Source organism: Rhinoderma darwinii, chromosome 3, assembly GCF_050947455.1.
Source record: "Rhinoderma darwinii isolate aRhiDar2 chromosome 3, aRhiDar2.hap1, whole genome shotgun sequence".
Classification (NCBI taxonomy): domain Eukaryota; kingdom Metazoa; phylum Chordata; class Amphibia; order Anura; family Rhinodermatidae; genus Rhinoderma; species Rhinoderma darwinii.
This window is the reverse complement of record NC_134689.1, coordinates 213,130,015-213,145,595: the sequence shown is the minus strand read 5'-3', so window position 1 is coordinate 213,145,595 and position 15,581 is coordinate 213,130,015. Positions and strand designations below refer to the sequence as shown.

General features: G+C 39.2%; 1 protein-coding gene across 5 annotated transcripts in view; it reads left to right on the top strand.

Moving 5' to 3' along the window:
- The window catches only part of CACNA2D1 (calcium voltage-gated channel auxiliary subunit alpha2delta 1), a 737,376-nt gene that overhangs the window by 604,783 nt on the left and 117,012 nt on the right, over positions 1-15,581 (top strand). For all 5 annotated transcript variants that reach the window (XM_075857358.1, XM_075857356.1, XM_075857359.1 and 2 more), the window contains 3 exons: positions 3,212-3,290; positions 10,740-10,789; positions 13,341-13,430. In XM_075857358.1, the coding sequence (XP_075713473.1) occupies positions 3,212-3,290; positions 10,740-10,789; positions 13,341-13,430 (219 nt within the window). The remainder of the gene's footprint in view (positions 1-3,211; positions 3,291-10,739; positions 10,790-13,340; positions 13,431-15,581) is intronic.

The following is a 15,581-nucleotide window of genomic DNA, read 5'->3' as shown; positions in this document are numbered from 1 at the left end:
CCGTAAAAACTAAAAGCCCTTATACGGCTATGTTGACGGAATAAAAAAAAGTTTGACTCTTTCAATGTGACAGTGAAATAACGCTCAAAAAGGCCTGGTCATTAACCCTTTCATGCCGACAATCTGTAGATACACGTCCTTTTCGCACATACCCCGTGCTGCCAGGGCGTGAATATACAGATCTCTGTTCCAGCCGGCATAGCGCTGTAAAAAGCACTCGGACGCCGGCTGTGTCAGTGTCCCTGGCTCCCCAGCAACCTACTCACTGACAGCCAAACCGATTTGGTTCGGCTACAGAGAATATGATCACCGTTATTAATTGCTTCCTGACCGCCCACTGTAAATTCACGTCGGCGCTCTCTGGGCTCTGTGCAGCCCCGACGTGAATTCACAGTGGGTTTTAAAAGCGCGATCCAGGTGTCTCAAAGTAGTGATGACACCCGGATCGCGCTGTTAACCCCTGCCTCTGGTCCCAGAGACATGATCGGTACCTGATTGGTTCAGGTCGTGATCATGTGATCGCAGGGAATGTTTGTTGTAGCAATGAACTGGAAAGTTTGTTACTATAACAAACTGGAAAGTTTGTTGCTACAACAAACTTTCCCAGGAACCGATTGCGGGTGCTGCCGTCGGTTGCATGCCAAAACCGGAGGCCATACAACGGCCTCCGGTCTGCCATTCACGGCAGCCTATGAGGACCAACTGGTCCTCATAGGCTTCCGGTCAGTGTGACTGTCAACGTCACACTGACAGTTTATAACATGTTGCACTACCTAGATAGTGTAATGTTTTATAGCAGCCATCAGTGCTGCAGGTCTTCAAGTAAAACAAGTTAAAAAAAAAATGAATAAAAAAGTTTTATAAAAGTGTAAAAACAAGTTATAAGTTACAAAAACAAAAAATGCTTTTTTTCCTATAATAAGTCTTTTATTATAGGAAAAAAAATAAAACGTTAAAAAGAGTACACATATTTGGTATCACCGCATTCGTAATGACCCCAACTATAAAACTATAATATTATTTTTCCCGCACGGTGAACACCGCAAAAAATAATTAAAAAACAATACTAGCATCACTATTTTTTTGGTCATCGACCCTCCCAAAATATAGAGTAAAAAGTGATCAAAAATTTGCATGTACCCCAAAATAATACCAATAAAAACTACAACCCGTCCCGCAAAAAACAAGCCCTTACACAGCTTTTTTGACTGAAAAATAAATTAAAAAATTATGGCCCTCAGAATATGGTGACACAAAAAATAAATAATTTGATAGAAAAGGGATTTTATTGCGCAAACGCCACAAAACATAAAAACAACTATATACATATGGTATCGCCGTAATCGTACCGACCTGCAGAATAAAGTAAAATGTCATTTATAGCGCACAGTGATTACTGTAAAAAAAAAAAAAAGGACAAAAAACATTGTTAAAATGTATGTTTTTTTTTTTCGCTTGCCAAAAAATCGAATAAAAACTGATCAAAAAATCACATGTACCATAAAATGGTAAACTACAGATTGTAACGTAACAAATAAGCCCTCTCACGGCTCCTGTGGAGAAAAAAAAAAAGTTCTGCCGCTCAGAATGTAGTGACGGAAATTGGTAGGGTGTCCAAAAGCGGATAAGATTGGGGACCATTTATCAGTGCGACACCGGACACACATCTATGAATTATTTATTTACCCCATTAATATACCCTCTTATTATGCCCTGATGTACTCTGCTCAGCTTACATATGCCACCAGATTATAAACTGAAATACTAGCAAAACCCCAAACAGAACTATTACCAAGCAAAATCTGCACTTCCAAAAGCCAAATGGCGCTCCTTCCCTTCTGAGCCCTGCCGTGGGTCCAAACAGCAGTTTATTACCACATATGGGGTATTGCCGTAATTGGGAGAAATAGCTTTACCAGTTTCGGGGTGCTTTTTATTCTTTATTCCTATTCTCGCGCGCAAAACGCTGCATTTTTTGCGCGCGCAAAACGCACACGCTTCTGTAAATCCGGCCTTACTCCAATAAATATAGCAAGAGACCTGTGAGGTAAAGAAAATCCTCTAGGTGCTCCTTTGCTTCTGAGGCCTGTGTTTCAGTCTATTATCACACTAGAGCCACATGTGGGATATTTCTAAAAACTACAGAATTTGGGCAATAAATATTGAATTGCATTTCTCTGGTAAAACCTTCTGTGTTACTGAAAAAAATGTATTACAAATGAATTTTGGCAAAAAAATGAAATTTGTACATTTCACCTCTACTTTGCTTTAATGCCTGTGAAACGCCTAAAGGGTTAAGAAACTTTCTGAATTCTGTTTTGAATACTTTGAGGGGTGCAGTTTTTGATATGGGGTGATTTATGGGGTCTATCTAGTACATAAGGCCCTCAAAGCCACTTCAGAACTGTACTAGTCCTTGACAAAATAGCCTTTTGAAATTTTCTTGAAAAAGTGAGAAATTGCTGCTAAAGTTCTAAGCCTTGTAACGTCCTAGAAAAATAAAATAATGTTCAAAAAACAATGCAAATATAAAGTAGATATATGGGGGATGTTAATTTTGTGTGGTATTACTATCTGTTTTACAAGTAGATTAAATTTTAAATTAGAAAAATTATAATTTTTGCAAATTTTCTTTACATTTTGGTGTTATTCACAAATAAGCTATGAATTTATTGACCAAATTTTCCCGCTAACATAAAGTACAATATGTCACACAATCTCTGAATCGCTTGGATAGGCAAAAGCATTCCAGAGTTATTACCACATAAAATGACACATGTCAGATTTGAAAAAATGGGGCTCAAAGATTGATGCCTCAATGACCCTTAGTCCTGAAAGGGTTAAGGGGTTAAAATTGATGGAAACTCAGATGGATAACTGACAAAAAGCCCCAACAGATTTAATGGTTATTCCCACCTTAGACATTTATGATATATACACAGGATATTCTATAAATGTCTGATAGATGCGGCGCCCAGCTCCGCATCTATCTCCAGAATGGGGGTCCATAAAACCCCCATCCCCCTGGTAAAGTAACCGCCGCATCCAGGCAGAAAATGAGTGGAAAGGTGGCTTTTATTTGGCAATTGTAAACATTTTAAATTGTGGTACAATATATTGTATAAGATGTTCTTAGAATAAAAGCACTATAGAACTTGAATTCTTGTAATGCCTTTATGATAACTTAGGTATCTACTGCTTTTTTTTTTAGGTTCGTGTATTTACCTTTTCTGTCGGCCAGCATAATTATGATAAGGGACCCATACAGTGGATGGCTTGTGAAAACAAAGGTATAGTACATGGAAAATGTCTGTCTTATTTTGCGGTTAATGTGTTTTTGTAAGTGATAACGAAACACATTTAAATGAGAATTTTATGTTCACCCATTTTAACTCCCACCTGTGGAGTATGCAGATTTTATCTAATATTTACCACTAAAATAAGACCCATAATTGTATCTTAAATTTTTATCTACTGCAGTCTTAAAAAAGGCCCCATGGAGTAGGGCTAAAACATTGCATTTGGTGAATAAATGGATCCTTTGCTTTTTCAATACAATCGGAGTGCTGCCTCATAATTAGATTTTTTGTTACTGCAGTCTTAAATGCCATCAGTTACACCAGGAATGTCCATATTCCCCAAACGCTCCCTACAGTACTCGTGCTGAATCTTATAATATTTATGCACCATAGATGTTAAGGGGCAAAGTTCCCCCACTGTTGTTTAGCCCCAGGAAAAGGGAAAAATGACTACCGTATATAATGATGATCACCAACCAGGTGAGCGGTGTTGGCTTTTTTTAAATGTTTAGTGTTGCACAAGTTCGCATTTATTCTATACTGAAAACTACAAAATAACATGGCTAGGAGCAGTACATAATAATAAACTGCACTAACTATATGCAATCACGTTTGTATCTGGATAAAGGCTTATTATTTTGTGATGGCCATTTGCTAAATGTGTATATTAAGTTTATCCTCATTCATAAAAAGCACAACCCCCATTCATATGCCCTGTTAGGGTAATGATAATAATAATAGAGGATATGGAGGACCCGTCTCGTCCATGCACTAGATGGGCAGGCTATTATTATAGTGGGCTCTGTGTAATTCCTAATTTCTTTTGAAGTGTTGTACCTTTTGGGCACCCCCATGATCAGCAGAACAGTTACATTTAATGGGTGTTGTCTAGGATAGACAAATCCTTTAAAGGGATTGTTAAGATTAGAGCAGCCCCTACAAACTGGAATGACCTCTATTATTTATTTGTTAAATTTACCTATGTACTCAAATGTTTTAACATAAATGAATCAATTATAGCCTGTTTAATAGAGATAATGAAATTCGAAACGTCCTTTCAGTATGTAACTCTTGATGCTGAAGATCTGATTTAACTGCATAGACTTACTAAGGACAAAAAGCATGTGCTGAGTTGTTTGGAGATACCTCCCAACTTTCAAGTATCGTAAAGATGGACAACCAATACAGCATTTTCCCCCTTTTAAGCCACACCTCTAACCCCGCCCAATCCCCGCCCATACACACCCGGTTCAGCCCAGACTGTATCATGCTCCCATAGTGCCTCCCCACAGTATAATGCCCCCATAGAACCCACACACAGAATAAGGCCCCTATAGCTGCCCACACACAGTATAACACTCCATAGTGCCTCCCACACAGTTTAATGCCAAATAGCTGCCCCACATAGTATGATGCCCCTTAGCTGCCCCATACAGTATAATGTCCCCATAGATGCCTCCATACAGTATAAAGCCAATGCAGATGCCCCCATACAGTATAATGTCCACACAGATGACCCCATACAGTATAAATCCCCAGAGTTGCCCCCATACAACATAATGCCCATAGATGTCCCATACAGTGTAATGCCCCCATAGCTGCCCCATACAGTATAATGCCCCCATAGCTGCCCCATACAGTATAATGCCCCATAGCTGCCCCATACAGTATAATGCCCACACAGAGGCCCCCATACAGTATAATGCCCCTATAACTGTCCCCATACTGTATAATGCCCCCATAGCTGCCCCATACAGTATAATGCCGCCTTGGCTGCCTCCATACTGTATAATTCCCCCTTAGCTGCCCGTAATGCCAGTGCCCACTTATAAAGTGCCAGTGCCCACATAGTGCCAGAGTTATCATGTAGATAGTGCCACACCCAGTTCCCATGTTGATAGCGCCACAGTGTCCCCTGTAGATAGCGCCCATATAGTGCCATATTGCCCAAATAGAGCCACCCCCTGTACATAACGCTACCCCCTGTAGACAGCGCCATTGGGGCTCCCTCTAGGAGCGGAATACCCAGCCAGAGCATCGGTCACGCTATGGCCATGGATTCCTGTGCAGGAGGAGCCCCTGACGTCAGTATCCACATATGGACAGTGATGTTAGGGGCTTTGAGATGCCGGAATCCGCCCCAGGAGGAGCCCCCGATGTCACTATCCATATATGGACATTGATGTCAAAACTTTCTCAAGACAGGAGTCCCCGGTCAGAGAGCTTGAATTGCTCTTGCCGGGGACTCCATAGTTGAAAGCCCGACATCACTGGCCATATATGGACAGTGACGTCAAAGGCTTCCCCTGAGGATGCAGATACAGTTGACACCGGGACATATCACCGTCTGCCTGGAACAGCGGGACACCGCCCAGAATCGGGAACTGTCCCGCTGGCAGACAGCGGATTACTGGATATTGGCTGAAAACAGACAGCAAATTCAGACTGGATACAGGCTGGTAGGGTATAACTGGATACATGCTGACAACAGATAGCAGTAGAGGACCGGATACAGGTCCGTAGCAGATAACTGGATACAGGCTGACAACAGATGGCAATAGCAGACTGAAATCAGATGCATACAGGAACCTTCGCAGAATACAATCTAGATAGTTCCAATGTTGCTCAGGCACCAGGGTAGGGTAGGTGCCTTAAATAGTCCTGCGGCATGGTAGAGAGGCAGCCTGGTAGAGAGGCAGGCCGCCAGGGGAGATATGAGATCTGGCGACGGGTACCGCCAGCAGGAGCGGCACCCTCCGCCGGCGTTAAACACTACACCACAATGTGGTACTCAGAAGACAATTTGCATATGATATATAATAATCTTTATATAGTGCCAAAATATTCTGCATCGCTTTACAATTACAATATATTCACTAATCATATGTTTTACCTATTTTGATAGGGGGAGCTGCATTATCATGGCATGTGCTCTCCAAACCCACAACTAACAATATATGAATATACGGTGGAATAAAATAAATACTTTGCAGCTCAATAGCCGTGAGCCATCTGTTAATCTGGGATGGCCCAGGAGAGGATTTGAGGGTAGGGGAGTTATATATGTGAAATTGGTGTGTTTAAAATTGGGAAAAGCCTTCCAGTAAACATGTAAGAAACAAAGACTAGCACTATTTTAAAGTAGGGTTTATATTTTAATTAGTAACATATTTTGCTTATTTTTTTCAAGTTTAAACACAATATTAGGTAGTTGATACGTACAACTACAAAATAATATACACTATTTGAGATGAAATGTCAAGCACAAATGGGAAAGAATATTTACCATTACGGTTGAGTTCTATTGGCACAAGTCTGGTTTTACTCATCTGAGAGAGAAATGGTAAGAGACAATTATCTTTCTGTCCAGAGTAAATTATAATTGTCAACCTGCTCCTGCGTTCAGAAGCTAAAAGCTTGACCTATACTTTTTTCTTTCAGTGAATATACTACTATAGTGACTCCAGTTCATAGTGGCTATATATCTTTTTTTTTTATTATATTTTTGGGTTTTAGTTTATCTTCATCTTCTTAAAATAGATGGTAGATTTTATGTTATCAGAAGTCCTTTGGGATAAGAGATACAAAACAATGTTATACTTTTTGACCCTATTTTGGGCCTTCATGAGGGAATGATTTTTTTCACCTTTTTGATCATCGCATTCGAAAAGCCATAACTTTTTTATTTTTCTGTAGACATTGGGGTACATATAGTTTATTGATGAACTTTTATTAACTTTTTTTGGGGGGTAATGGAAATACATATAATTTTTTCCATTCTTTTTTGCATATTAAATTTACGCAGTTTACAATGTGGTATAAATAACATAATAACTTAATTCTGCGGGTCATTACAATTATGGCGAAAAGTTTTATGTAGCTTTTTTTAGGGTTTCCTACTTTTTTATTTTTCCACATGCATAGCTGTTTGAAGGCTTATTTTTTGTGGGACAGTTTGTAGTTTTTATTGGTACTATAAAGCTTTTTGATCACATTTTGTTACATTTTTTGTAAGGCATGATGAACAGAAAACAGCATTACTGGCATTGTTTTTATTTTATCTTTTATGTTGTTCAGCACGTTATGAATGTGGCGATACCAATTATGTGTATTTTTTTATTTTTTAATCTTTTTCATATTAAAGCATTTTGTCAGGGGAAAATGTGGGTTCTTAATTACTTTTTTTTATTAGCAATTTTTCATTTATTTATTAGTAGCTTTATTAAGCTATTTTTTTACCTTTTTTTAGTCCCACTATTGGACTTTACTTTGCAATCATTTTAATATACTGCAATACTTCAGTTGTGCAGTGTATTATGCCTGCTAGTGAAAAACTGACAGGAATTCTGTCAGGCATGGCCTAATGGGCACACACTGAAGGCAAACCTGAGGGCTAAATGCCCCCTGGCTACTTGAAAACCATCGACACCATTGGCACCCTGCCCTCTGAAACCACTTAGATGCCGCAGTCGTTTTTGACCAGGGCATCTGAGGGCTAACTTTGATCCCGCCTGATAGAGCAGGAACCTGACTGTCTTTAGGTCTAATCTCCCGTGCTGGGCTTATGACACAGCACCATGAAAAGGCAGCTCTGTTGCATTAGTCCCCTAATTTCACAGTGAAAAGGCATATGGGTGGTCTTTAGGGGTTAATAGCTAGCATAAAATAAATGCAAGCTTTACAGACTGTATACACTAAAAACAGTAATGAATGGATTACTGTCATTTTATCTCACAAAGTAAACTTACATGCATTATATAAGTTTACATTGATAAACTTTTGTTTGTCAATGTTCTGTTTGTGGGACATATGCTTATATTGCGTATTCATTCCAGACTGTATGTAATGTGAACACTTTATACTATAGATAGATTTAGATATTACCCACATTATATTACCCAAGTGGGTTAAAACTTAACTGATAAAGCTGTTAGCTGGTAAAGTAAGATAAGCTAGTCTCAAATGCTGTAGATAAGATCAATGATATATTTTTAATAATTAGCTTTTATTAAATTTCAGGTAATTGTTGGATATTTGTTGTGATACTGTGATAATGTAATAAGTTATAATTATTTAGAGTTTTTTGCTGTATCATTTTTTGAAAGCCAGCGGGAAAGTAATATGGAATAACATAAATATGTCTCACTTTACCATTTCACAAATATTGGTTACTGGAATGTGAATAACTTGATCACTATAAACATAACAAAATTATCTGTAACATTAATACAAGTTCATCACAGTCTAATAAAATAACCAATTTTTGTATGTTACAGTTTTGTGGCCTATAAATTTTATTCGTTCAAATTGTTTACAGTTAAACTCAAACGTGATGGCTATATTATACAATCTGTTATTTTAGTGACTCAATAAAGTAACCTAAACCTTCAATTTACTAAATCGATTAGTTAATCACAACCACATAAAACGATATGGATCAATTAGATAACATATGCATGAAAAGTCTATGCAGGGGTGTTCCAATGGTGATGCCATCCGTAGTACACAAATATCTGACATAAATTATTTGAAAAAATAAAATATCAATATCAAATGTAATACACCATTTAGTTGTTATTGGTAAAATAAATAAAGAAGAAAATAAGTCCCCTGTTGGAAAATCCTACCCATACATATATTTTATTTGAAAAAAATTCTGACCTATTATACCACTTTTCTTGCACTGAATTTGAGTACATTATGACAGGCCCTTCAAAAATCAGCATGTAGACAAAGCTGCAGAATTATCTATTCTAAGAGTAATGGACACGGGAGGAAGGATTTGGAAAAAAAACAACAACTCATATTTTGTAATATAATTTCAAAAATTTGAGTTAAAAAACAAAGAGAAATTGCTTTTTTAGCGACAGAAACTCTTTAAGGGGCTATCTCTTATTGTGTTGATAGATAGATAGATAGATAGATAGATAGATAGATAAATAGATGGAGTGCTGCGATTTCTTAATTTTTTAATTACCTCGTGTACCCTTTGTAACACTGGCCGCCTGGGGCCGTCAGTGTCCCTATCCTCCCAGCGATCTAAGCCGCTGACTTACAATGTTGGCTCCCGCTGCTGTCCTGCTCTGCCACGCTCATTTCATGCATGCTCCTCTTCCTCCTCCTCTGCTGTGGCAGCCTGTAGGGTACGTGCACGGGCTCTTGCTTTCTATTAAAGAGCCGGCACCTGCAACAGTAAAGTATCCGTAAATCTCAACTAGCCCCTTTCTATATAAGGTTGCTCAGCTTGCAGCCCAGCACCTGAGTGAAAGTACCTAGCTTGCTAGTTCCTGCCTAAGGTGTTGCTGATATGATCTTTACACCTGCCGATATTCGGCGGGTGCAGTGAGCGCCGATCGACGAGTCATTGTTGATCGGCGCTTGTTTGCTCCTCTCACACGGTTCTTTGTATGGGGACAAGCGGTCGTTACACCGATCGCTCGTCCCCATACATTATTATCATGTCGGCAGTGCGTCTCCCTGTTTACACAGGGATATGTGCTGCTGACAACGATAATATTTTACTTTTTCGAGCGTTTGCTTGTTCATCTGCTTGTCGCTGCCCTGTTTACACGGGGCAATTATCGCGTACGAGCGTTCTAGGAACGCTTGTCTTCCTTCTAATCACCCAGTGTAAAAGGGCCTCTATTCCTGACTTTGTTCCTACCTACGGATTTTGTCCTGCCTGATTCCTGTATCTGCCTCAACCCGTTCTGACTACTGCACCGGATCTGCCTCCTGTGACCTTCTGCTTGTTCCTAACTGTTCAAGTACTTAGCTAGCCCAGAACGTAGCCTGTTTTCTGACCGCTCTCTTGCCTAATCCCTGGTGCTTTACAGCAGTGTGTCTTGGCCTGCTAGGCAAACTGCTAGCAACACGGAGACCATTTCAAGAGGTAGCGACCTGGTAGTCTCCCCGCAGCAAAGTCCAGATCCCTGTATGGGGGGTTAAAGCGTGAATACCGGGGTTGTTACTTACACAACACCTTTAGAAGTGGCCCAAAGCCAAACTGGTTTGGTAGCACAGTGGGTCCACAATCCACTAATCTTTACACCCTTTATCAAGATCAAGTTTGCATAGCACCCTATTTTTGATGACGTGCTGCTGTTTTCTACCTATTTTATAGATGGATAGATAGATAGATAGACAGATGGATAGATAGACAGATGGATAGATAGACGGATGGATAGATAGATAGATGGATGGATAGATAGATAGATAGATAGATAGATAGATAGATAGATAGATAGATAGATAGATAGATAGATAGATAGATAGATAGATAGATAGATAGATTGAGAGAAAGATAGATTGAGGGATAGATAAATTGAGAGATAGATAAATTGAGAGAGATTAATTAATTGAGATATAGATTGATTAAAATATATGTATGAAGTAATAACATGCACGATACGATTTCATTGGACCATTTGCATATTCCAGGTTACTACTATGAAATACCATCCATTGGAGCAATTCGAATTAACACACAGGTTAGTATGTTACTTTTTCCTTATTTTAATTTGTGTGCTTGTATATATGTTATTGTAAGAGACATAGAAAACACCAATTGCTTTGTATTCCATCTTTAAAGTATTCTATCTAATAGGAAGATGGTAATTGTTGTGTTACAGAACTTACTTTAAATTTATATGGGGTTTTTTTTTGTCGTGTAAATAGAGTAGGACACCCATCAGTTGGGTGAATTTTTTTTTAATGTAAAAAAGGTTCTAAGAAATATTATATGATGAAGTGAAGACTATATGTGCATTAAATTCTACATGCGCGTTAAATTACGGTCTATAAAGTGCATATTCAACATATACACACACATTCAGACATACAGTTAGTAGCCTTGGATTTTCAGTGTTTCTTAATAGCAGGATGGAGGTAGTGTTTGTAACATGCAATGATAGGTGCACATGTGTGTCCAATATAATAGCCTATTAGAGTGTAAGTAATGTTTTCATAAATTTTAAACACAGCTGCCCAGTCTGACCTAAAGTTCTGCTTAGTACATTAATTGTGAGCAGCTGCAGTAACATAAACACTTTGACACTAGGAAGACTTCACAAGTTTATTCAACATTTTAATAGAACTACTCATGTGATATTTTCTGATAATACACTTACTGTTTCTTTAATGATAAACATTAATTTATTAGTAGCTGCCATGCATGAAGATGTTACAATGACTGTGGCTGAGGAAAGGATTGGAATAACAGTGTCCAACCTAATACGTAAATACAGCCTATAAAAACCAAAAGTGTAGAAATAATGGGTAGAGAGGTTGCAATTGCTACCGGGACGTAAGCTTGGAGAGTCCTACAGGTTCTCTTCAATGTAAGCAGTTTAAATGGGTAGTGATCAGAAACAATGAACCATTGTGTTAATTTCACAATAATATAAATATGCCATATTACGTTGTTTTTTGTCATCACTGATCACATTGTTTTCTGGTAGTAGACCCAAGAATAATATTTAGTACCAAGGCCCAGTAGATTTCAGCTCTTCATAAACATATCCATTACCTGTCAGAAATACATATTTCAATGTAATATACAAATTCTTACTGATTGGACTACTTTATTTTCCTAATTGTTATTTTTCTAAAAGCCTTTTTAGTCATGGTGATATACCACACAAAGCAGGATTGGACATACCATATGTTCAGCCTGAGCAGCTCCGCAAACACATAACACAATGTCCTGCATGTGCTAGTCAGCGTCAGGACATCGAGCTAGGGGAGGAGGAGTTACCCGCGAGATCAGGGTAACCCGGGCGGCACACAATGTCCAGTCTCCTGCGCTAGTCAGGATGTTCAAGGAAGGAGGAGCTAGTGCGACCCGATGGCAGCAGCGCTCAGGCTGGATGGAGGGAGTACTACAGCAATCTTCTTGAGGGAAGGCAGCAGCAGTGGCACTGTGACTTGTTAGTCACAAATTGATCAGGACAGGCAGACTGAGTGTAAAAGTTCAAGAGAGGTGCTGGAAGTTTTGCTCCGCATCTCTGTCATGTTATATAATATATTTCTCTGTATGATTATTGTGGCACTTGTGGGTTCAAACATTACAAACATTACATTAATAATATTGATCCTTACTAGTTACTTTGTATGATATTAATATAAATTATGTAATGTATGTGAACCCACAAGTGCCGCAATGTATGCATGTGCGCTCCCCTCTTCCCTCCAAGTTACGAAATACAGTAACAAAGAAATAAATATACATGCAATGGCAAAGGCTAAGTGGGTCTTCAATCTTCTGAGGGTTCACACATTCATTACATAATTAATATAATATCATACATTGTAAATAGTAAGGTTTAACAATTAACATTAATATAATGTGTGAAGTTTGAAACTACAAGTGCCACCATAGTCCTACAGAGAAATATATTATATATACATGGTAGAGGTTAAAAATGGTCGGCCGAATGTATTGCCCAAATGTGTTCAATTGTATGCCATTCGAGTTACGTTTCAATTTGTATAAAGTTGTATTAAATTGTACTTTTTAATACAGTTGGGCTGCGGTATCCAGATGTATATCGGCCAAACATATGCAAAAAGCGTCATAAGAGAGTAGATCTATATTGGTCCCCTTGATTTTGCCAGGAGGGTAAGGGCTCACATACTTTTCATGCACAGGTGGCCTAGAAGTATTTTTGTAGTGTACGTAAAAAAAATAAAAAAATGTGTGATTTTTTGAAGTTGAAAACTTCCCAGCATCTCCTGCTTGCTTAGTGCCCACATACAACATTGCTGATGCACGTTCTAGGAAGTGCAGTATTTATTCCAAACACTGTATAGTAAATTTCTGTAGAAAAACCCCTCTTTCCGAATGCAGAACAGCAGAGAGCATTGCATTAGAGATCTGAGTGGTTAAGGGTGTATAAAGATTTAATGCATAATGATGCAAATTAGAATATTCCATGCACATGTTCGACAAATAACATTTACGTCTGATGTTACAGCAGAACTGCTTTCTTTGCTTAAGTTAAATCAGAGCTCTCTCATTAAAACCATTTCTCTTTTTGACAGGAATATTTAGATGTCCTTGGAAGACCAATGGTATTAGCTAGAGAAAAGGCAAAACAAGTACAGTGGACAAATGTTTATTTGGATGCTTTGGTAAGAACAAAATGAACTAAAGAAATGTAGAGAAATAATAAATTTGACATATATAAAGCATACAATATGGATTAACACTAGCACATATGTAAACTGTATAGACATGTGTCATAGTCTGTAACTTAAAGGGTTATTCCCAACTAAGAGATTTATATGGCATATCAATGGGATATGCATTAAATGTCCGATAGACGCGGGTCCCAACTCTAGGACCTGCACCTATCTCGAGACCGGGTGTCACCTGAGACCCTGTCCCACCTGGTGAGGAGGTTTGCGCATTCAGGCAGTGAATCAATGGAGAGGTGGTTGTGCATGTGCGCAGCTCCCTCCGTTGATTCCTATGGAAGTTACAGAAACAGTCGACCATGAACACTTAGTATAATGGGAGTGTACTGACCTCGGCTAACAACACCTGGTAAAGCTAGTAATGTCTATGATGAAACATTACTAGTTTTTTTTGTGCTGTAGCTGTTTCTCCCTAGGACCTGGCAGGACAGAAGATGGAATGCTAAGATTTTCAGGACAATGGCTGTGATCCATTACTTCTGTCCTACTGTATCAGGAAAACATGGTTTATACAAATAGCTCTTAAACAAAAGGTGCAATTTACCTACATAGCTAAACTGTAAGTCAATGTGGGGGGGGGGGGGGGGGGTTGAACTATCTACGGCAGTTTTCGGCATAGAAAAGTAGCAATTTGTGCAAAAACTATATTTTTTCATGAAAATATATTTAGACTTTGTTCTTCTGGCACCCGCCTAAAAAAATTAAAACAAATGGGCGGGGCTTAGCTAAAGGGGTAGGGACATCCACAGCCTGACATTTACTACCATGTACGCCAGAAACTGGCATACATTATAGCAGAAATCTACACTAGCTGGCTTAGATTTCCCTTTCTGGCGCATGGACAGCCAGAGATGCACCTAAGTTATTAACTAGGCGCTTCTTACTCCAGCACTCTTAATATTAATGTAAAGGATCTGCCAGGCACTACGTCTGTGGATACTCCCAGGATTAATCAGTCGACACCTGAGGCCAGACCTCTTAGACTGACACCGGCTCCCACCAATCAGGGTGGCAGGCTCAGGAGTGGGAGAGCCTATCGCGGCCTGGTCAGTCGGAGTTAGCTCCGCCCCCTGTCCATTTATACCTGTCGTTTCCTCTTCCTCATTGCTTGTTATTCTTCTTGGATTCCTGGCCCCACTGCTGCCTTGCTCCAGCCTGCTTCTGCCGTGCTTCTGCCTTGCTTCAGTTCCCGCTTATCCTGCTTCGCTCTGCCCCTGGCTTGCTTCCTGCTCCTTGCTCTGCGTTTGTATACTCCACTACATCCTGATCCTGACTGGCTCGTTCACCACTCCGTTTCCTCGCGGTGTTCCGTGGGCTACTGCCCCTTCCCTTGCTTGTTCCCTGTTTGTATCCCCTTGCACTTAGTCAGCGTAGGGACCGCCGCCAAGTTGTACCCCGTCGCCTAGGGCGGGTCGTTGCAAGTAGGCAGGGACAGGGCGGTGTGTAGATTAGGGCTCACTTGTTCGCTTCACCTCCTTCCTGCCATAACAATTAAGACCGGCATATAAAACACCAATCGTAATAAACCTCCTCCACTTTTGTGCTCTGTGAGGATTAATGTGACGTGTTAGCTAACCAAAGACCAACATCTGTAGACAGATCTGTTTCAACTTCTTCAGCACAGAGCAGGGATCTGGTAAATTATGTAAGTGGCACATTATAGACATTTTTCTTCATTTTTAAGGAGCTATTTTCAGACTCTACTGATAAAGAAAGGAAACTCAAACTGATTATAATCTTCAATACATTAGAACAAGCACTAAATCTCACACAATTGTTTATGACCAACTATGAAATACAGATATCCTTGACATCCTTCACGCTTCTTTGTCACAACAGACTGATTCCAGACCTCTAGACTCCTGACATATTGCACATTGCTCTATTGACCATTGTATTATTATTTAAGTCCTTGTCAGCATGCATAAATGCTGGGTTCTCTGTCGGTTGTTTTTTTTATTATTTGAGTATCTGCTTTTCAATTTGGTTTAATTCCAATAAAATCTTGTACTTGTACATCTTGTAGCCACTGTCAATAAAAGTGTACATTTTATAATACTTTCAAATATGTAAACTTAACATTAT